At 40.1% G+C, this 23,651-nt stretch overlaps 1 protein-coding gene across 1 annotated transcript in view; it reads left to right on the forward strand.

Moving 5' to 3' along the window:
- The first annotated feature begins 375 nt into the window (after positions 1 to 375).
- Tmem62 (transmembrane protein 62) overlaps positions 376 to 23,651 on the forward strand; it is a 35,935-nt gene continuing 12,659 nt past the window's right edge. The window contains exons 1-11 of the mRNA XM_034495348.2: positions 376 to 809; positions 1,032 to 1,143; positions 2,431 to 2,568; positions 4,910 to 4,955; positions 9,527 to 9,668; positions 11,788 to 11,912; positions 12,041 to 12,163; positions 15,387 to 15,542; positions 17,921 to 18,080; positions 20,850 to 20,963; positions 23,523 to 23,607. Of these exons, the coding sequence (XP_034351239.1) occupies positions 630 to 809; positions 1,032 to 1,143; positions 2,431 to 2,568; positions 4,910 to 4,955; positions 9,527 to 9,668; positions 11,788 to 11,912; positions 12,041 to 12,163; positions 15,387 to 15,542; positions 17,921 to 18,080; positions 20,850 to 20,963; positions 23,523 to 23,607 (1,381 nt within the window). The 5' untranslated portion in view covers positions 376 to 629. The remainder of the gene's footprint in view (positions 810 to 1,031; positions 1,144 to 2,430; positions 2,569 to 4,909; positions 4,956 to 9,526; positions 9,669 to 11,787; positions 11,913 to 12,040; positions 12,164 to 15,386; positions 15,543 to 17,920; positions 18,081 to 20,849; positions 20,964 to 23,522; positions 23,608 to 23,651) is intronic.

Raw genomic sequence — 23,651 nt, forward strand, 5'->3', positions numbered from 1 at the left:
AGGAACTAAAGATTGTTTACAGCACGATTTGTATAAAAATATTTATTCTTAATAGCAACACATATTAAAGAGTTGAAAGCCAACAATAAAGAAGTAGGTTTGATAAATTAAGGCCACGACTAGAGTCTAACTCTGCTTTCGGCAATAGGAAAGATTAATTTACAAGAATACTACAGTGCCACGATATCATATAAATAAGTACATATAAAATCAGATTAAGGAAAAAGATAATTTCCTCAAGATAAGGAATCCTGTGGGGTTATGTTATTCCAGAAGGAGCCAGAGTAAGCCGCCTGTCGCATTTGTACTTTAAGAGGCGTCCTCATACTCACTTTGATTCTCACAAGCACCCTGCACGCACGCACGCACGCACGCAAGGTATCATTAACTTCGCTTTACAGGTGCTGAGGTCGCACCACGGTCAGGGATGCCAGACCCTGGAGGAGCCAGGTGGCTTGCTGCCTCCCTGCCACCCCCTCGCTTTGTTCTTCCTGGCCCTCACTACGCTGTCAAACGCCGGGAAGCCGGGCTGCAGAGGCGCGGAGGCCTGGGCTGAGGCGACTTGTGGAGGCGGCCGGAGGCCACAGAGGCCGGAAGTGCGGGCCGGAGCGCTCGGGGGCTGCGCCGCGATGGCGAGAATGCTGGCCGTCCGGGTGGTGGCGGGGCTGGCGGCGGCCGCGCTGGCCGCCCTGCTGTTGGAGCACTACGGCCTGGCTGGGCCGTCCACGCCGCTGCCGAAGCCCAGAGGCTCCCAGAGGTCGCACCCCGCCCCGGGCTCGGAAGCCAACAATATCTTCTGGGGTCTGCAGGTGAAGCCGCGGGAGGCTAGGGGAGGGCACAGCGGCGGACCGGCTCAGCGCAGCAGGGGGCCTCGGTCACTGTCCGCCAGGAGGCTCAGCTCTCCTTCCCCCGGGCTCGTTAGGGCATCTTTTTCTTTCCCTTCCGCTCCCGAGAGCTGACGGGCCACCCTTGTCGGTGCTGCTCTTCCTGACTCAGATAATGTGTCTCTGTCCAATGCCTGCTTTTGACAGATATCCGACATTCACCTGAGCAGGTTTCAAGATCCTGGCAGAGCGCTGGCCTTAGAGAAGTTCTGTTCGGAAACTATTGACATCATTCAACCGGCTCTTGTCCTGGCCACTGGTAGGAAGGATTCCTGTACTGTGTGTGTGGTGGTGTTCTGTGGTCCTGATGGTAGAATGGGCAGCAGCTCTTCACTTGAGGGTGTTGAGAACTCTGGCCCTAGCCCTCCAGTGAGCCCTTTGAAGTAGTGGATAATGGAGTCAGGATCCAGGCTAAATCCTTTGCCATCTCAAGGTTTTCTCAAAGCCCTAGGAATAAGGCTTGTAATACTTATGACCAGATGTTGTCTGCCATATTTGTGCCGTGTGTGTGTGTGTGTGTGTGTGTGTGTGTGTGTGTGTGTTGATGGTGATGATATCCTGATGAATTTGAAAATTAGGAAATATCCTTTAACCGGGAAAAAGGCTCCTTTTTGCTGACTTAAATTTTTCTGTACAAAGAGGTTATGTTTTCAGTTGTTTGAGGACTCAAATGACTTCATCTGACTGCATTTCCTAGACTCTTCAAACCTGTGTACATGTGACCCCCAAAGGTTGGGTAGAAAAAGCTCCAAGGAGTTATGTGTTCTGTGTTCTGTTTATTGGATGACTCAGCTGTCACTCACCCTTCTGAAACATGTCTCTTATTAAGATGAAGTATCAGCCCTCAGATAATGAATAAGCCCCTGCTTCAGGTGTTCTGTTACTTCCTAGAAACTTTGGCATTTCATTGGTCAAACCAGATTGGTTTTGCTCTGAAGTAATGCTTGGTCACAGCATAAATCCTGATTTAGGAGTTGGAAAACAACTGTTGCAATTGTAATAAGCACTTGCTAGAATGTTGCAACATCTCATAAAGGAGTTTCGTTTAGTATATTGGTGAATTTTGTACTGTGTGCTAGTTCTCTCTCTCTCTCTCTCTCTCTCTCTCTCTCTCTCTCTCTCTCTCTCTCTCTCATTATATATACCATGTTCTGCCTGCATGCTAGAAAAGGGTAATAGATCTCATTATAAATGGTTCTGAGCTACTATGTGGTTACAGTGAATTGAACTCAGGACCGCAGGAAGAGCAGCCATCTCTCTAGCCCATTGTAGTGGGCTCTTTAAGTCATTCCCCTCCCTCCACAACTCACTCCTAATATCACTATAGACTACATAAATACTTGTTAACCTATAATAATAGCACCCTTGCTGAGATAATCTTGTTAGTTTAAATGGCTTGCTTTGAACATATGTGGGCTCAATTGATTTTTATGTATGTGTGCTGAATAGTTTACGAATGTGTTTGCTCAGCATGCTTGTTTGTTTGTTTGTTTGGGTCCCCTGAAATTTATTTTACATTTCAAGTCAATTCTGTGTAAACCCACAGGAGACTTGACAGATGCCAAAACAAAGGAACACTTGGGATCCAGACAACATGAAGTAGAATGGCAAACTTACCAGAGAATTCTGAAGAAGACAAGAGTCATGGAAAAAACCAAGTGGCTGGATATCAAAGGAAATCATGGTAAATCTGCCAAAAACAGAATAGAATAAATCATATATTCCTTCAAAAATATAGGTTTTCACCGGACAGTGGTGGTGCACGCCTTTAATCCCAGCACTTGGGAGGCAGAGGCAGGAGGATTTCTGGGTTCAAGGCCAGTCTGGTCTACAGAGTGAGTTCCAGGACAGCCAGGACTACACAGAGAAACCCTATCTTGAAAAACCAAAAAAAAAAAAAAAAAAAAAAAAAAAAAAAAAAAAAAAAAAAAAAAGTTTTTCTAGTTTATATTATAAAGTTATAAAATGAAAAATTGTAACACAAAATTATAGTGAAGGCCACATCTCTTATGTGCAGCTATAACACATAATATTAAAACTTCAGAGACAGCTAGATCTCTGTGAGTTTGAGGCCAGACTAGTTCATATAGCAAGGTCTAGGTCAGCTAGGTTGCCCAGCAAGCCCCTGTATCAAAACAAACAAACAAAACATTCTAAAACATTTAGATATCATTGTTGACCTTCCAGGTGGAAGTTGGTATAGTCTTTTCTTCCTTACATGGGAGAAAGAGTTCTTCAGAAATTCCTGTGGGTAAATGTTTAAAATGGGTACGATAAATAGCTAAAATAAAATAAAAGTAAAGTAAAACCTCTCCTATATCGTGTTAAGTGAAAGAAGCTAAATCCACATTTTCTTAATGTCTGATTCCATTTATATGACATTCAAGAAAAGATGAAAACTATAGGCAGAAGACAGGTTGTGGTTGCCAGAGGTAGGGAAAGTAGGAGAAACTGATTTTTTTTATTGGTTATTTTATTTATTTACATTTCAAATGTTATCCTCCTTTCTGGTTTCCCTTCTGCAAACCCCCTATACCATCCCCTACCCCCCCCCCAGCTTCTATGAGGGTGCTCCCCTACCCATCCACCCACTCTCGCCTCACTGCCCTGGCATTCCCCTACACTGGGGCATCAAGACTCCACAGGACCAAGGGCCTCTCCTCCCATTGATGCCAGATAAGGCAATCCTCTGCTACATATGCAGCTGGAGCCATGGGTCCCTCCATGTGTACTCTTTGGTTGGTGGTTTAGTTCCTGGGAGCCCTGGGGGGGATTGTTTGGTTGATATTGTTGTTCTTCCTATGGGGTTCCAAACCCCATCAGCTCCTTCAGGTCTTCCCCTAACTCCTCCATTGAGGTCCTCCTGCTCAGTCCAATGGTTGGCTGCAAGCATCCACATCTGTATTGATCAGGCTCTGGCAGAGCCTCTCAGGGGACAGCCATACCAGGCTCCTGTCAGCAAGTGCTTCTTGGCATCAGCAATAGTGTCTGGGTTTGGTGTCTGCAGATGGGGTGGATCCCCAGGTGGGGCAGTCTCTGGATGGCCTTTCCTTCAGTCTCCGCTCCACTCTTTGTCCCTGCATTTCCTTTAGACAGGAGAAATTCTGGGTTAATATTTTTTAGATGGGTGAGAAACTGATTTTAAAGGCATTAAGATTTGGGATGCAGCTGAGCTGTTCTCTATTTTGATTGTGGTCTTAAACATATAACTGTGTATTTGTCAAAAGCCATAGAACTGAGACTATAGCTCAGTTGGTTGAGTACTTGCCTAGTATTTATAAGTCACTTGACTTGGTTCCTAAAACTGCATTCTGGGTGTGACAGCTTTCCTGAGGTAGAGGCAAGAGTACCACAGACAGATTCAAGATCATTCTCTCTGGCATAAAGTGTTCCAGGCCACCCTGACTGGAGGCTCTGTGTAGAAGCACTTGTTATAGTTGTATAGATCAGGCATGGATTTGTTTATTTCTGACTCTATAATCCCATGATTAAAACAGACAGCAACAAGACAGATTAATATAGCACACACCTATTCCCACAGCTCAAGGGAGGCCAAGGCAAGATGAACAAGTTTGAGGCCAACATGAGCTACATAGAAAGTTCCAGGCAGGGCTGGAGAGATGGCTCAGTGGTTAAGAGCACTGACTGCTCTTCCAGAGGTCCTGAGTTCAATTCCTAGCAACTACATGGTGGCTCACAGCCATCTGTAATGGGATCCGATGCCCTCTTCTGGTGTGTCAGCGACAGGATGTGTATAAGCATTAAATGAATAAATCTTAAAAAAAAAAAAAAAAAGAAAGAAAGAAAGAAAGGGGGGGGGGGGGAGAAAGAAAGTTCCAGGCAAGCAGAAACAACATCTAGTCTTGGAACTTTCCAAGTGATTTCTTCTGAACAACATTACAGTGTACCTACTATTCTTCAGTATGCTCAGTCAGTAAAGTTACTGCTTTTAAAATGCAGTTGAGTGTCATCTTGCCATTTAATGTGTTATAGAAAGTGATACATGTTTGCTTTTCTTCTTTTAGATGCATATAACATTCCAAGTCTGGAGAGCATCACCAATTATTACAGGTATCTAAATGACCACAAGGCAGACTACTAAGTAGAATCTATCAAAAGGAGAGTACAGCCCATTCAATAAATGAATAAACTCGCTTCTAACAGATGAAATTTCTTTAGAAAGAACTTTGGATAATTTAGAAAATGTGTGTGTGTGTGTGTGTGTGTGTGTGTGTATTACAATCAGTCCTTTTAAAAAATATTTTTCTCTGCTTTGGTACTTTTTGGATTTTGCTTTTAGGTTGGTCTGAAACATCTAATTCTCCTTCTAGCTTCAGCCTCATATGTGCTAAGAATATAGTCATGAGCCATCATGCCTGGCTCTCTTTTCCACTCCTTTTTTTTTTTTTAAAATAGAGTCTCACTATAAAATGGCCTGGAACTCACAGAGATCTCCCTGCCTCTATCTCAGGAATGCTAGGATTAGGGGTGTGGGTCACCACATCCAGCTTCATTTAATTCCTTTGGTTGCAGTTGGTACATAGAAGTGTTTAGATCAGAGCCTGTAACTGGACTACTAAGGTCAGTGGGTTTTCAGAATACGGAGAGATTGATTCTGTCAGCCTCTGGAGTGGCCACAGAGGTCAGTGGTCAACAATGGCTGTTTGATCCTGTCATTTGATTAATATAAATGTTACATTTTCTTTATATGTAATGAATGTGATCCCCCAGACACCTCTGTGTTAGAAGCAAACTCTAGCTTCAGTATATTGGGATGCTCCTTTTGGTTGCAATTTCACTTTCAGCTCCAGGGTACTGAGGAGTTTTAGTCTGCTTTGTCAATTAATCAGGCACTAACTGTTTACTAAGCACTCTTCACTAGTTTGTGCTGTTCTAGATAGAAGAGCTCGTGCTAAGGAATGGCTCCTGCCTTCAAGGAATTTATGTTCTGTTAAGAGAACATGTGCTGGGGGAACCATTAGAAAAGAACATGAAGCCGAGGCTGATGAAATGCTGTATGATTTGGTTCATATGAGACTCATTACAAGAAATCAGAAAAGCTAGAGGTCATCACAGGGCAGACACAGAGAAGGCCTATGAAGAGGGAAGATGGTTGTGTTGTTGTTTTGTTTGTTGTTTGTCTTGGTTGGTTAGTTGGGGTTTTTGTTTTCTTGAGACAGGTCTCACTGTGTAGTCCTGGCTGTCCTAGAACTTGCTCTGTAGACCAGGCTGGCCTCAAACTCACAGAGATTCACCTGTCTTTGTCTCCTCGGTGCTGGGATTGAAAACATGAGCCATCTCCACTCATCCCAGATAAGTAGAGATGTTCTTAAGAGATGGGTTGTGGTTGCAAGTTCATTCCATTGGTTTTCAAACTTGAGTATGCAGAATAGTTGCCAGAAATATATTTTTAATAAAGTGGTTTACTTAAGATTTTTGTTCTAGGAATTGAATCCAGGGCCTTGTGCAAGCCTGCCACAGTATCCCAAACCTGCCACAATGGCATATGCCTTTAGTCCCAGAGGCAGAGGCAGAAGCAGGCAGAATCTCTGTGATTTTGAGATCAGCCTGGTCTATGTAGTGAGTTCTAAGACAACCAGAACTACTTAGTGAGACACTATATGAAAAGAAGAAAACAATGTTAACATCAAATACTTAGACTCTGTATAAGTAGTTAAATATAGCTTTAAATGTGTATGCTAAAGTTTGAAAGTTTGTTTCTAAGTCTTACATGTTAACTAAGCTATTATATAAGACACTTAGATAAAAAATACCTATTTTTTAATATAGCTCTGAAATTTGAATATGACAGATGTATCTCTAGGGTGGGAGAGGATCCCTGCAGGTGTCATACAGGGAAGTAAACTGCATGAAGAGAAGGAGGAAAACCCAGTGCAAATTGACATTGTCCACTTGAGTCAGACTTTGTAGAGTTTAATGCCAGGCAGTCTATTGTCAGTGTATTGAAAACACAGTACAATTTGGGGAAGGTTTCCAGGCAATAGTCAGTCCATCCAGTCTAATTCCAGATGTACAATAAGGCTTAAGGTGTGATTATATAGCAGCTTTTACAAAGTACGTGTGACTGTGAGGGTGGGTTCTATAGAATCTACTGTAGTCTCTGACAGATAGCATACAGGTCATCAGGCCATAAAGTACATGTGATATCTACCCTAAGGATGGGTAATGGTCTAGGGAGGGAAGAATCAGAATAATCATTCTGAAGAATTTGGATGAGGTTTGTCCCTTCAGATAGCAAAAAAAAGTCACCAGGTCATTAACAACCTCCACTCTCAGCTTTCTGACTGGAATGCAGGGATTTGATTTTCTCTCCTCCACTGAGGAGACACCTCTGTGTGTTAATGTTCCTGGTTCTCTTAGTGGTTCTCTGTGAGGACAAGGCCTCACATCATACCTCCAGTAGAATCCATGCTTTCTTTTTTATTTATTCAATAAGTAATGAATGGATGCCTACTCTGTATTAACACATCCTTTCCATTCTTCACCATCTTACTTCATGGATACATGCTTGATACCTAAGACACTAAGGACAGTCATTATTAGATGTGGATCCTGCATGTGTCACCAACATGTATTTTAGAAACTGAAAACTCTACAGTCTGTGATTCTAGGCTCTCACCTTCCTCCTATCTTGATGACTTTCCTTGCAAGCTTCCTTACAGATTAAACTTCTTTATGCCTTTTCAAGAAGTTCATTCTTTCTGTATCTCCCCATTGTAAAGCCTCTAGACTTCCAGTATTATATACTCAATGAGCTCTCACTAATATTCTTTCTCTTTTGCAATGCTAGGTATCTGATCCAAGGCTACCTACCTACCATTGCACTACATTGCTAATCCTCACTGAAGGTTTTTTAAATTATTGTATTTCATGTGTATGAATGTTTTGTCTGCATATATGTATGTGTACCCTGTGTGTACCTGATGCCCCACAGAGGTCAGAAGAAGGAGAAAGAATTCCATGGAGTTGGAATTACAGGAAGTTGTGAGCCACCATACAGGAGCAATAGCTGAACTCAGGTCTTCTGCAAGAGCAGCAAGTGCTCTTATCTGCTGAGCTTTCTTGCCAGCCCCCTCGCTGAAGGTAGATTTGTTGTTTGTTTGATTTTTAAGATTTATTTTTAAATTTTAAATCATGCATTTTTGTGAGTGTGAGCATTGGAGTACAGCTGCTTGTGGAGTCAGAAGAGTGTGTTGGATCCCCTGGAACTGGTGTTAACAGGCTCTAATGTGGTGTATGGCATAGGTGAGAGGCACTAACTAAGGTCCTCTGTAAGAACTGCGTGCACTCTTAATCACTGAGCCATTTCTCTAGACACAACTGAAGTTTTTAGAAATCGATATGTAACAGCTCACTGGGCTCCGATTTGTTTCTTTGTGAATGTTTAGGGGACTCTAAGGTAGTCACCACCTGTGCTTCGCCTGGTGACTTTATGTCTTGTTTGTGAATGTTTAGGGGACTCTAAGGTAGTCACCACCTGTGCTTCGCCTGGTGACTTTATGTCTTGTTTGTGAATGTTTAGGGGACTCTAAGGTAGTCACCACCTGTGCTTCGCCTGGTGACTTTATGTCTTGTTTGTGAATGTTTAGGGGACTCTAAGGTAGTCACCACCTGTGCTTCGCCTGGTGACTTTATGTCTTGTCCTGGTACTTAGGTGAGTTCTTGGAGATACTGAGAGAAAAATGTTGAAATGCAATCCTTTTATCAAATGAAAATGTAGTTTAGTGAATTTCTCTTTCAGATCAGGAAATCTCTTTTTCAAATGGAAAAGATCTGGTGTGATAGTTGGACAGAAAATCTTTTAATATATATGGGACAATTTTGTTAAGATTTAAAAGAAAAGCACTCAGGGTAGGCACAGGCTGTAAATCTCAGTGGTTGCCTGGAAGAATATTGGGGAGAGATGGAAAAAAGCCATGCCACTTAAGCCTTCCTGGTGGTCAGACACATACCTGTGGGCAAGCAGTCACATGATGGGCAAGTGAACATCAGAAAGTCAGGAAGCCCAGGTATCAGAAAAAGCACACTTAGGTTTTGGCCAGCATCCAAGGAAGAGAGACAAAGAAAGAAAATGAAAAGTTGTACATTTCTAACTTGGGTCTCAGTCAGGCAGTTTCTCATGGTGGCTCCTAGTAACTACACTGAGCATTGAGAATTTTGGGAAGGAAAGGCACAATTATCTCATTAAAGAAGAAATTATCCCAAATCCAGATGTGGTGACACTTGCCTTTAATCTTAGCACTCAGGAGGCAGAGGCAAATGGATCTCTGAGTTTGAGGCCAGACTGGTCTGCAGAGTGAGTTCCAGGCCACCCAGGGCTATATAGTATAACCCTGTCTCAAACCAAACCAAACCAAACCAAACCAAACCAATAATTAAATAAATTAATGAAAAATTTGCATCTCTCTTTGGCATGGCTTAAAATGATTCTGCCTTCCTAGGGGTGGTCTCTTGGCCAGATGACTGACCCAGTCTAGTTGTAATGATTGGTTTCTGTCCAGGCCAGAGATCTATTCTCTTGACTGGAAGGAGTTTTTTTCTTAATGAGCCTTTATTACTGGTCTAACATAAAATCCACTCTTCTTATAGTTGCACTAAAACCTTGCTGTCTGTGTTTTTAGGAAGTACTCTGCGGTGCGTAAGGACGGCTCCTTCCATTACATCCACAGCACTCCCTTTGGCAACTATTCTTTCATCTCTGTGGATGCCACCCAAAGGCCAGGGCCTAAGAGACCCTATAATTTCTTTGGGATTTTAGATGAGGTATGACTTGAAAAATTCACTTTCTTTTGCAGCTCACCTGGTTTTACTTTTTTCTTGAATATATTTAGATCACTTCATTATCTTAAATAACCATGTTCTTATCAAGGAATACTCAAGAAAAATTTTACTGTGGTTACAAATATGTCTAGAAGCTACTAGCTATTTCAGAATTGTTACTACTGTCTCTATTCTTATCCCAAAAATTGGGAAGGAAGCACCTCACTTTTTATATTTATTAAGCAAATAAAAGTAATTATGGGTTAAGTATAGAATGTATTCAGCAAACTACAGAGCATGTAGCTTGGTGTACTATATGATATATCATTAAATCCCCACAACTGTCAATATTAATTAATGGTGTATATTTTTCTAATAAGAGAACAACTCAAACATTTTGGCAAGGCTAAGTGAAAAATTGTCATTCATAAAAGCACAGATGAGAAGCTCTTGTTATAACAGATATAACCAATGCTAGCTCCCTTATTTGATGGGCATATTCTTTCATGAGACACATGTGTCTGTTTATAAGAGTATAAGGTGATAAGATCAAGAAAGTCCCTGAGTGTTTCATCTACTATTGGAGCATATGACCAGTAGAGAAAAAATTATAGTGAATAGCAGGATTTGACAAGGATTTTTGAAAGAAATTCAGAGTTACGTGAATGTTTGAGAAGTAAAGCACACAGGATAAAGTTATGTTGTGCTTCCCAATTACCAAGTGCCTCTAGTGAGCTGGTGAATGTATATTAAAAAATTTTTTAGACTAGAGTTTTAAAGATACAGTACACAGACCAAGTATATAAAAACCAATTATAATGTTACCTAATGTAGAATCCCTGGTCTTTCATTATTGTTTTATTATTTTAGGCTTATTTATTTTGTCTTATGTATATGAGTGTCTTGCCAGTATGTTTGTATGTGGACCATGTGCATGCAATGTCCATGGGAGCCAGAAGAGGGTATCAGATCTTCTGGAACTGGAGTTACAAATGGTTGTGAACCATCATGTGGGTGCTGGGAACTCAGGTCCCCTGCAAGAACAGCCAGTGGTCTTAACCACTGAGCCATCTCTCCAGACTCTGAGTCTTCCCAGTCTCCCCCCAGTTTTACCAAATTAGAAATCCTGGGGGTAAGGCTCAGAAATTCATTACTGTAAATATGTTACAGATACTATAACTCTATATTATATGTATATTATATATGTGCAAATTATGTTTTGAAATAAATGACATGAGATGTTTTATATATAGTAAAATACACCCATTTTAAGTGTTTGAAGAATTTACAAATATGTATGCTGTTATAACTTTCACACAATCAAGATTTATTACTGCCCTAGAAAGCTTTCTTGTAGGGTCTGCCTTTACTCCCATGGTACAAGTGATTGTTTTCTATCAGCATGATTTTATTTACTCATAAAATTTTAAGTAAATGTGATCATATGTAATAGACTCTTGGGTTTGACTTCTTATTTTCAGTGTGATGCTTCTGAGAAGCATGTATGTAACTGTGTCCATTAGTAGTTCTTCACTTCTCACTACTGAGTAGAATTCTATTGTGGGGGTATATTATACTTTGTTGGAGTTTCTGATATTTGACTAATATGAATAGAGCTGGTAAGAACACTTAGGTTTGTCTGTGGACAAATAACATATGTGCATGCTTTAGCATTTTGGCTTAGTGTCTCTTTTAAAAATTGTGATGTATTAGTACACAAAACAACAAAAGATTAGTTGTCTCATTAAGGGGATAATTATTTACCCCATTCCTGACACTGGGAATTCAGCCTCATGCAGGCTCCGAGGCTAAAGCTTAACCTCTGGGCTACATCTCCAGACCTAAAAAGATTAACTAACTTATTCTTCAGGTTTTATACATCAAATACAGGTAATGCTTGTTCTGCATACTACAGTCATCTTAGAATCAAATGAATTATAAAGTAAATGAAAACAGTTTGGAACTGATGGAGACCCTTTTAGGTCATTATCTAGTAGAATTGGGGCCACAGAGACAATGTGATTATTGTTATAAACTTTAGGGAAAATGTTTAATTTGTTGGCATTGGATTTTAACCTGAGCCCAAATTTAGAGATCCTTCTATTTTTTTCTCCCATTTTAGAAACAGATGGAGGAACTCTTATCATTTTCCAAGAAAAGTAGTCAGAACAACCAGACGATTTGGTTTGGTCACTTTACAACATCAACTATCATGTCTCCATCCCCAGGGATCCGGACAGTAATGGGGTGAGACAGATCTATAGAACCAGAACTGGTTGTTTCTGGTTATTTCCCATTGCTGAGCCCACTTGGTTTTTTGAAGAGACTTTCTTATTGTCTTTGTTCATTTATCCTGTTTGTTTTTCGTTGTGTAGTTCAGCTACAGCTTATCTGTGTGGGCACCTCCATACTCTCGGTGGGCTGATGCCTGTTCTACACACTCGTCACTTTACAGGCACATTGGAACTTGAGGTGGGAGACTGGAAAGACAACAGAAGGTGAGGAAACTTCCCTATAAGTGAAACTTACACAGATTTTGCTAAAATACCGACACTTTTTTAATTAATATCATGGATGATCTCAGGAAAAATTTATGAGAATTCTGTTAGTTCAGTTTGTTAGTTTGGAGGATAGTTCCCACTATAGCCCAGGCTAATCTTTAATCCTTCAGCCTCAGACTCTCACATGCTGAGATTACAGGTACATACCAACCCTAATTCAATATATCTTCTTTTAAGGTAATATGTATGTCTCAATTTCTTTCTTGTGGCTGTGGTTAAATACTTTGACAAAATTAGTTAAGGGGGAATTTATTCTGGCTCACAAGTCAAGGGGACAGTCCATCATGTTGAGAAGACCAAGGCAGCTGGTGTCATCATGTCCACAGTCAGGAGCAGAGAGTACAGAATGCTCAGCTCTCTTCCCTTTTGCCATCCTTGATCCCAGCCAGGGCATGGTCCCCACAATGGGGGCAGGGCACTCTTCCTACTCCACTTAACAAAGTCAAAAGATTCCCCGACAGGCATGCTCTAGGTTCTGACAAGTTATTACTTAATATGTATTAAGTATGGACAATCATTTCCATTATGTAAAACTTGTTCTGATTTTTTTGATTATTTTTTTATTCACTCATTTATTTATTTACTGGGTTTTTTTGAGACAGGGTTTTGTTTTGTTTTGTTTTTGTTTTGTTTTGCATAACCTGGCTGTCTTGCAACTCATAGATCTGCCTGCCTCTGCCTCCTGAGTGCTAGGATTAAGGGCATGTGCCACTCCATCCATCTTACTTTTATTTTATATATATATATATATATATATATATATATATATATATATATGTGTGTGTGTGTGTGTGTGTGTGTGTGTGTGTGTGTGTGTGTATACATATATATGTGTGTATATACATGTACATATATATATGTGTACATATATATGTGTGTGTGTGCGTGTGTACATGTACATGTTAGTGCTTCAAAGTGGGGAACAGATCTTTGGAACTGGAGTTAGGGATGATTGTGAACTACTGTGTGGATGCTGGGAACCGAACCCAGGTTCTCTGCAAGAAGAGCAAGTACATTTAACTCTAAATGTAACTTTTATTCTCCTGCTGTAATTGTCTAGGAGGCTCACGCCTCTGTCTGCTAACCTGGACCTAGACCTGGAAGCTTCTAGCCACTGTACAATCTAATCTAGGTCTAGGCTGTTTTCAACTCTAAGACTTGCTGCTGAATAAGCTCACCCTTTCCAGCTCTTTCTGGCCGGTTCAACTCAGCTGTTCTGGCTCAAAATCCTCTCCCAGCTGATTTATTCAATCTGGCTTCTCCCAGCCTCTGAATTGCTCTGTTTGGCCTCAAACTAACTCTGGAAACCTGTTCTAACTTTCTAGCTCCTCATTCTCTGGCTCGTTCTCTCTTCAACCTGCCTCTGTAAAACTGCCCCCTTCTCCCCCTCTGTGCTGCTCCACTCTTCCTCTCAACTCTGTTGTACTGCTCTCCATGAACTCTACTGTATTCCTCCTATATTGCACTCTCTTTGTACTGTCTGTCTCTCCCTTAAATAGCTTCTCTTTCCTATTTGCCAAATCATTCTCTGACTCATCACTTTTTCTGCCACTCAATTAGACATCACTTTCAAACATGGGTGCTTCCTTCTGCAAACTAACTTTACCTTCATTGTTTGGAACTAAAGGTGAGTACTAAGGGTGTGTTTGTATTCCAAATAGATTAATGGCGTGTGCTAAGGGTTGAGCCATACCCTAACTGAAACAGGTTCAAATATCCTGTAATGCTGGGCGGTGGTGGCGCACGCCTTTAATCCCAGCACTTGGGAGGCAGAGGCAGGCGGATTTCTGAGTTCGAGGCCAGCCTGGTCTACAGAGTGAGTTCCAGGACAGCTAGGGCTACACAGAAAAACCCTGTCTCAAAAAACCAAAAAAAAAAAAAAAAAAAAAAAAAAAAAAAAAATTTTGTAATACTTAACTACTAAGCCATGTCTTCAGTCACTATAGCACCCATGTTTAGCATTATTATGCCATGTAAGTTTTAAGACACGTGCATTAGAATGTAGGTTTGTTTCTTTGTTTTCTTTTGAGGAATACTTTCAATATATTTAGTCCCTAACTAGCCTGATACTGGCTTTGTAGAGCAGGCTGATCTAGACATTGTAGTAGTCCATATGCCTTTGCCTCCTGAGTGCTGGGACCACAGGCATACACCACCATGTTGGCTTTTTTTTAATTCCATTTTGTTTGTTTCTTTGGTTGGTTGGTTTTGGTTTTTGTTTTCAAGAGAGCAATTCACTCTGCAGCCCAGGATATCCTAGAACTTATTCTTTAGCCTAGACTAGCCTCAAACTTACTATCCTCTTGACTCATCCTTTCTAGGGATGAGTACGAGCTACCACAGCTAAGTTGCTATACTATATAGTTTTAAAATCAAGTGTTAACAAGAATTGTGAAAAATTTTAATGATGCCCAAATCTCATCATTAAAAACATTGTATTGGTGTGGGCTGGTCTGTGAACCGAACTTTCAGATTCACTGGGGCTGAATTTTTTTTCTCTTGAATTTTATGCCAAACATTTAGTTATTTCTGTAATAGTAATTTAAATTCTTCAGATAAATAGGAGTTCACATATGATGTAGCATTGTTGTGGAATGAAGAATAGCAGATCTTAGACTTATGATGTACACCATAGTTTCAAAATAGTCATAAAAGTATTGCCTAAAAGTGAACTAATTTTTAAAACATTTATCTTTAAAATCAAAGAGTGCAGGCATTGTTCTAGATCACCACTAGCTTCATCACCTCAGTCAGATCCCAGCTGCTCAGACAGGATGAAGGATGAAGCAGTAGGAAAGAGAGAAGAAGCAGGAGCAACCCTACCTTGTATCAATTAATTGTATAAAAAGTCCCAGTTTTGTGGGTCTTATTGTTTATCTGTGTTTTACTTTCAAGCACCACCCCCCTTTGAGAAAGGGTGTCATGTAGCCCAGGGTAGCCCTGAGCTCACTATCTAGCTAAAGATGATCATGAACCTGATCCTCCTGCCTCTACCTCCTGAGTATTGGAATTGCAGGTATGTGCCTCACACCTGACTTTTGGGAACGCAGAGCTTCCTGTATACTAGGCAAGCATTCTGCCAACTCAGCTACATCCTTAGCTCTCCTTCAAGCTTAAGTACCTAAAGTAACTAAATTCCCTTTTCTCCTATGGTCTCTAGGTACCGGATCTTTGCCTTTGATCACGACCTCTTTAGCTTTGCAGATGTGACCTTTGACAAGTGGCCTGTGGTTCTTATCACCAATCCCAAATCACTCCTCTATAGCTGTGCTAAGCATGAACCACTAGAAAGGCTCTTCCATTCCACACACATAAGGTATGTCTTATGTTTCAGATTGACTTTCGGTTTGATATGGATGAAGAGTTAGTTATAATTGTTGTGATATGAAAGCTAAGGGATGTCCCACTGTTTTTTCAACAGCACAAACATATAAGCTGTTCTCTGTTTCATTTCCATTCAATGTACATGTGTATATGTGCATATATGTGTGTGTGCATACACATACATACATGCATACGTATAAGGCTTGGGAGTTGGGACTTGAACCAGAGCCTCATGCATGTCAGGCATCTGTTCTACCACTCTTTCTAGCCACCCCCAAACATAGTTATTTTTAAAGTTGATAAAATCTATAAAATCCTCCAAAACTCAAGCTGATCATTATTTTTTTGTGGATTTTATTTCAGCCTTTCTATTTACATATGTTTACTCTGTTATAACCATGACACATTACCTTATAAAATATGCTTATTTATTTATATTTATTAATTATTTACACAGTTAGAGATAAAACTAGGGTCTTATATGTTATAGTCCTCAACAAAAGTTACATACACCATAAGCTCAAATGAGAGCCCTTTCTTTCAGCCAGAGATAAAAGAACAGGCTCCCACTACAAAGAACTTGGGGACATTGGGGTTTGTAAAGCACAAACCACAGTTATACCCTAACAGGGGCAAGAAAGTCAAATGTTTCAAAGCTTTTGGTTCAGTTCATTAAAACAATGGTGGGCCTGTGTGGATTGCTCTGCTCTACAGGGAATGCTCCGTGGAGCTGGGAGCGCAGGGTGGAGCACAAGAGGGAGTTAGCTGAAAACAGGGAGAACTGATACTTGGCAGCTTTCTCTTGCTCTACACCTCAGTCCCATATGCTCTACTTTTAGAAATTTGTATCATCAGGATTTTTGTTTGTTTGTTTTGCTGAATAACCTGCCAAAAAAGCAAAACTTGTATAATCCTGATGAAATTCAAAATATAGTTTATGTATGAAATTTGCTAATGTTTGTTAATAGAATTCTAATGAGATGTTATTTTTGGACAAATATCTTTCAAATGTAAGATCATTTAATATATATATTTAAAAAATTTAAAAATTAAATATATGTGTACATATATGTGTGTTAATTTTTCAAGACAGGGTTTCACTGTGAAGCCCTGGCTGTCCTGGAACTCACTTTATAGACCAGGCTGGCCTTGAACTCAAGAGATCCACCTGCCTCTATACTAACTCTTGCAGAGCACAGCAATGGGATTATGTGTGTGTTTGCCCATTTCTGAAGAGCTGTTATTAGCACTTCTGGACACTCCTTCACATGTGGTCTCCATAAGACATGTCTTTTTATCATTGTCATCAGAAGGCACAGTCCAAGCCTTTCTTCTGTGTGCACTTATCCACTTTGTTGTTTTATTTATGATGTTAGGGTTGTGCTTTGAGGATGAACATCTGGTAAAAGTAGGTTCTTCTCTTGCTTGAATAATTTTTTCTTTTTTCTTTCTTTCTTGTTTTTTTAAATGATAGTGTTGTAGAAATGGGTAAAAATTCTTAGGAATTTAAATTTTTATTTATTATTTTTTATTGGGGGAGGGGCATGCAAACGCCATAGCATGCCTGTGGATATCAGAGGACTCCTTTTAGGAGCTGGTTTTCTTCCTTCTACCATGTAGATTCTGAGGTTTGAACTTATGTCACCAGGCTTAGTGAGAAGCCCCTTTACCCACTGAGCCATCTCAGCAAACCTCTCATATGAATATTGATGAAGATTGCCTGATTACTTTTTTATTTTTTTTTAGAACTAAAAATATTACTCCCCTCCCCCCAGTCATGGTCTCTTTATGTAGCCTGGGCTGACCCAGAAGTCACTATGTAGAACAGGCTGGCCCCTGCTAGCATGAATGTGGTGTCTAGGCTACCACATCTGGCCTATCAATCACATTTTTAATGATGTCTGGATATCAGTGCTAAGTGTTAACTGAGAGGCCTGGTATTCAGATCTGGGTATGGCCTTGCTTTTTCTGGCCAATACATCAGGAATCAAATAAATGAATTATAGGCTTGACATTAGATTAACAGGATATGATAGTTCTTTGATATTCTATTCCTAAGATTAAAACCAGGAATTCAGGAATTTCTTCAGAAAGAATTTTTGCTCTACCTTAGGTAGATTTATCAAATGAAACGGATTTTGCTTTCTAAAAATTTAATAATATTTTTAGGGGCTTGAGATACCACACCAAAAAAAATAATAGAAGTGTCTAATTTCTTAGCAGTTCATTGCCGAATTGTCCAAAGTCTCTGCAGTTGCACAGTGTGGTTCTGCCTGCGTTCATGTCCTCAGACTACAGTAGATTGCTCTCCTCTATAAACACAATGTCCTATACCTAAAATCATGCATTTTATATATGCTCTTATTTTAGAGTATTGGCCTTTTCCTTATCCCCCATCACTTCTGTCACTGTTAAGATTGATGGAGGTATTATAGGCCAGGCCTCTCACTTGTCTGGTCCTATTTTCATACTGAAGTGGAACCCTAAAAACTACAGTAATGGGACACATACCATAGAAGTATTCGTCCAGGTAAGTTAGTCATTGTTAGTGTGTTGTGTCAATGGTTGGGCTCTTGCCACAGTGAACTCTGATTTGGGTTTATTGCTAGTCAATTGGTAAGCAACAGATTTGATAAACAGTAGATGAAGCTTGAGTACAGTGTATTTAGCATGCTCTTTTGGAAGTGACATTTTACTTTATGTGTCTGGGCAGAGAAGACTGTGTGATGAAAGGCTAGAGGACAACTTGTGGGACTTGGTTCTCATTTAAATATACCATGTGGTTCACGAGGTTCTATGCAGGTTTACTTAGTGGCAAGCACCTTTACCCACTGAGCCATCTCACTGGCCTCAGTTTTTTTTGTCCCTTGTGATCTTCTTTCCTTCCATCTTTATCCCTAGGCAATCACTAATCAGCTTTCAATTTTACATGTAGAATTTTAAAAAATTAACCTGCTAAACCCTGGTGAGGTGCCAAACATGTGGTCCTAGCTACTCAGGAGACTGAGGAAAGGGAACCATGATGTCAACCCAGGTATATAGTAAGATGCTATCTCGAAATAATTCAGTCTACTGAGTATTAGACAGGTAACCTGGCTCTTTCATTTGTTAATGCTAAAGTCCTGTCCTTTTAAGTATACCACACTAGAAATAGTAAATGTAACTGTTATTCTCCTGTAATAATTGTCATCTCCAAGGCTTACTGCCTCAAGTCTTCTAACCTAGGCCTAGTCCTGGAAGCTTCTAGGCCATGTACAATCTTTTCTAGGCCTAGAATGTTTTCAGCCTCTGAGACTAATTGCTGAGTAAACTCACCCTTTCTAGTTCTTTCTGAACTCTAGCTGGCTGGTCACCTCAGCTCTTCTGGCTCAAACTCCTCTCCAGGCCAACTGATTTAATCTGGCTTCTCTCAGTTTCTTCTGAATTGATCTGCTTGGCCTTAAACTAACTCTAGCAATCTGTTCTGATCTTCTGGATCCTTCTGTCTTCATCAGTGTCTAACTTGTTCTCTTTCTGCAACCTGTCTGTAAAACTCTCCTGGTAAAACTGCCTTCTTTCTCTTTCCTTTCTCTTCTCTCTTCTTTCTCTCTGCCTGCTCTGCTCTCTTAAGTAGCTTCCCTTTCCTTTCTTATCTCATGAGGGTGGGGCATATTCTATTCTGTCAAATCTTTCTCTGGTTCATCAGTTTGTCTGCTGCTCAATTAGATGTTATTTTCAAACATTGTTGTTTCCTTCTACAAAGCAACTTTACCTTCATTGCTTGGGATTAAAGGTGTGTACTAAGTGTATGTCTGTATTCCAGCCAGAGGGATTAAAGGTGTGTGCTAAGGACAGAGCCACACCACAACTAGAAACAGTTTTTTTTTTCAGTAAATAACATAATCTTGGGGTTCACAGTGTAATTAAATATCCTACAACAGATAGGTGTGATTGTGTGTGTGTGTGTGTGTGTGTGTGTGCATATGCATTTGGTTGATTCAAATCAAAATCCAAACAAGGTTCACAGAATTGCAGTTATCTAAATAGTATCTCCCAGTTCTTTTACTGTATAAGTCCTCTCCTCACCCCTGATTTATTGTCCTTTTCCTTACCTTATTTTGAAAAAAAATATTTTTCATTTTCATATGTATGTGTGTGTATGGTATGTATGTGTGTATGTAGTGTGTATGTGTGGGCATGCATGCTTGTATATGTAGTTGCATATGTGTGTGCATGCATGTGGAGGCCTTTGGTTGGTGTTGGGAATCATCCTTATTTGCTCTGCCATCTTACTTATTGAGGCAGGATCTCTCAATCAAAGCCAGAGTTTTCAGGCATGTCAGGTCTCTTTAGCTAACCCAAGCATCCTATTTCTACCTTCTGAGGCTGGAATTATAGGTGGGCAGACCACCCTTCCCATCAAGAACTTTTAAGCTCTTGATGAGAACTCCAGTCCTCATGCTTGTGCACAGGACTTCAATCATTGAGCCACTTCCCCAACCCTTGCTTTGTTTTTTGAGGCAGGGTCTCTCACTGAACTGATATGAGTAAATTGGCCAGCTAGTGAATTCTAAGACTCAGCCTCTCTTCTTCCTCCCTGTAGGACTGGGGTTACAGATGCATTTGTTTGTTTGATTCATTGATTGATTATTTATTTATATGTATATGTGTTTATATCTGTGTAAGAGTTGGGCCAGTGTTTGCACCTGTACATGCACAGAGGCTGGAAGAAGGTGTGTCAGATCCCTCCGAGGTGGAGTTAACAGGCATCTGCAGGCAACCAAGTTTGTTATATGAGTAGTAGGATCCAAACCCCAGTCGTCATGATTGTATCATCTCTACAGTCCATTCCTGGCTTTTTGCATGGACTCTGGGAATTCATCTTGGGTCTCTGTGATTCAATAGCAAGCATTTTACCAACTGAGCCGTCTCTCTGGCTGTTTTATTTATTCTCCTCCTCCTCCTTCTTTTTTAATGCAGTGTCTCACTGCTTCTGTATCCCAAGAGCTGGGATTAGAGGTGAGCACCATTACACCTGGCTCCTGCTTGCTCTTTCTCCATTTTCTCTTCTCCTCACCATCTGAGCCCAGCACTGCTTCTAGGCTGCACAGCTCCTTAACCCTGCCTCCTTCAGATTCAGCCTTCAGGTTTAGTGTGGGAAGACAAGACAGGTCTTCAAGCCCAGGAAGCCTTTGTTGTAAGACATATATATACATAGGTATATACATTATATATAGATTATATAGATGGGTATATAATCATAACCAGATACATGTTTAAGCATGGCTGCAAGTTGCTTCCTGGCTGTGTTTCTAACTAGGATTCTGCTGGAAGAAGTAGGAGTGCTCACCACATGTTTTCTGCTCAAGAGAACGCTCATCTCACATTTGATCCTTTGGCATCATTTATTCTCCTTACTGACCACTACATTGTGGTGAGTAACTGCAATTAAATTTTACTTGTGTCTATGTGTTTGTTTGTTTGTTTTTGTTTTTACTGGATTTGGTGAATGCAAACTTCTAAATATAGTTATGTGTCAAGAAATCTACACCTTATAAAATCAAAGCTATTTATTTATCTAGATATTTATCTAGAAGAATAAAATGTTTTGTGTGTATGTGGTAGGGGATACACATACCATGGCATGTCTGTAGGTCAAAGGACAACTCACTAGAGTTGCTTCTCTCCTTCTACTGTATGGATCCACCCCAAGGATTGGATTCAGGTCATCGAGCTTGTTGGCAAGTGACTTTACTGCTGAATCATCTCACCAACTCAGGGGTTTTCTTTCTTTCTTTCTTTCTTTCTTTCTTTCTTTCTTTCTTTCTTTCTTTCTTCCTTTCTCTCTCTCTCTTTCTTTCTTTCTTTCTTTCTTTCTTTTGATTTATTAATTTTTATGTTTACAAATATTTTGCCTGCATGAATACCATGTGTACCATGCATGTGTACCATGTGTATGTCTGGTTCCCTTTAAGGTCAGAAGATCAGATCCCCCGGAACTAGCGTTTGGATTGTGGAAACCATTATGTGGATGCTGAGAATCAAACCTGGGTCCTTTGGAAGAACAGTCAGTGCTCTTAACACTGAGCCGTCTCTCTAAACCCCAGGAATTTGTGTGTGTGTGTGTGTGTGTGTGTGTGTGTGTGTGTTTAGTTTTTATTGAGTTTTGAGGCAAAGGGTTACTGTGTTTTTCAGGGTAGCCTTGGACATTTGAGGTCAAGCAATCCTCTTGCCTCAACCTCTTGAGTACCATGGATTATACAACTGCACACCACTGTGCCTGCCAATATTATTTCATAATGTAAATTTAGCTGTATTATAGTAATGTATATATGCATATATGAATATATTCTTTGATTAAATATATAACTCAATATGTTAAGGTTTATTTAAGAAATTATTAAATGAACATATATTTATTTAACCAATTATTTATTTAAAATTATTTCTAGCTTTTCTAATAATTTCAACTAGTTTTTTCATTAGTGTTAATGTAAGTTTCTTAGAATAAACTCCTACAACTGACTTGCTAAATGAGGAGAAGTCACACTATTTTTAACATAATTACATAATTTATTTATTGTTCTGTTTTCCCCCATCTTCCTCATTAAAATATAAGGCCCATTAGAGTAAGTGATCTTTGATATACCTACCATATAATAGGCCTTCAACAAATATTTCTAAAGTAAGTTAGTGATTGAGGACTTTTTTGGTTTTGTCTGGTTGGTTTTGTTTTGTTTTAACATTTACTATTCAATGGTCTGGAGAGAGGCTGTAGCAATTTATATTCTAGTTTCATGAGATCTTCCTTATCATGAATATCATAATCTACCCATGCCCCATATCCAACTTCAAATAAAACAGATTACCCTTCAAGTATAATGAAACTCTAATATTGGCCTAAGTAAATTCAGAAAAAGCAATATTAAACAGTTTATTATACTATCAGTGAATCAGATATTTGGTTCTCTTGACTACGTTTTTTTTATTACAGAATATTTTTGTTGTTAGTGGTAATGATGTTAAAAACAAAATCTCTTGTTTCTTTTTCTACACTACTTTTCATATCAAATGTGTGGGGTTTTCTAGGATAAATAATTCTTTAGTCCTCAGCAGACACTGCTTTGAGTATTGTAGACTTTAACTCAGTTCTCATACTGATGGCCAAGAGAGAGATAGCGCTGATCCCACAGGCTAAGGGCTTCTGTCCTACAAAGTCACCCTCCTCACCACCCTCTTCTCCCAGCATTCTGCTCCAGATGGCCACCAATGCTTCAGATGGAGCTAGTAACGGGAGGTTCCTAAGACATCTTTCTGGGGTTTAGTAACTTGCTAGACTAACTCACAGAACTTAGAAAAATAGTTTCCTTACTGGATTCCTGATTTATTATGTAAAGATACAACTCAGCATCAGCCAGATGGAAGAGAGGGCAGGGAGAATCTTGGATGTTCACATCCATGTCCTCTGAGGCACATGCCACTGTGCTAACTCTCCTGCCCTTGACTAGGGCAGCCTCTGAACCCTCCAGTAGGATGTCTATGCCAGTCTTAGTATGTAGGCATGGCTGATTAAATTATTGGCCATTAGTGATGAATTCTGCACCCTCTTCCCTGGAGAGCAAAGCGGGTGATGTGAGGATGCATGCCAATCCTCAACACATAGCTGGTCCCCCTGGCAACCAGCCCCTCCTCAGTGGCTTTCTGAAGCTTGTTACTAAGCACAGGTAGCATTCTCTCCACTCACTACCTCACAGTTGTCTCAGGAACTGTGGTCTACAGCCAAGTGTATTAACAGGAAGTACTCTACTATTTTCTATTATCGTTTATAAAATTACAAAAATCTTAGTAGTTACTGGAGAACAGGGGATGAGGAAGACTAAAATATGTGTTCCATATTGTGCCATTTCCATTTTTGCGAATGAAGCCAGTATGAAAGTCTTGTCTGGAGCTGTGCCAGCATATCTGTTCATATTAATGTCCCTTCTCCCTGCAGGCCCGGGTCCTGTTTGTGTTGATTGTGCTGACCCAGCTCACCATGCTGATTACATTCAGATATCTAGCATACCCAGAGCTTAAAGGTTAGTAGTCATGATTCCTTTTTATTCTAGAAGATGTGAAAATA

This window comes from Arvicanthis niloticus, chromosome 2, assembly GCF_011762505.2.
Source record: "Arvicanthis niloticus isolate mArvNil1 chromosome 2, mArvNil1.pat.X, whole genome shotgun sequence".
In the NCBI taxonomy this organism is placed as follows: Eukaryota; Metazoa; Chordata; class Mammalia; order Rodentia; family Muridae; genus Arvicanthis; species Arvicanthis niloticus.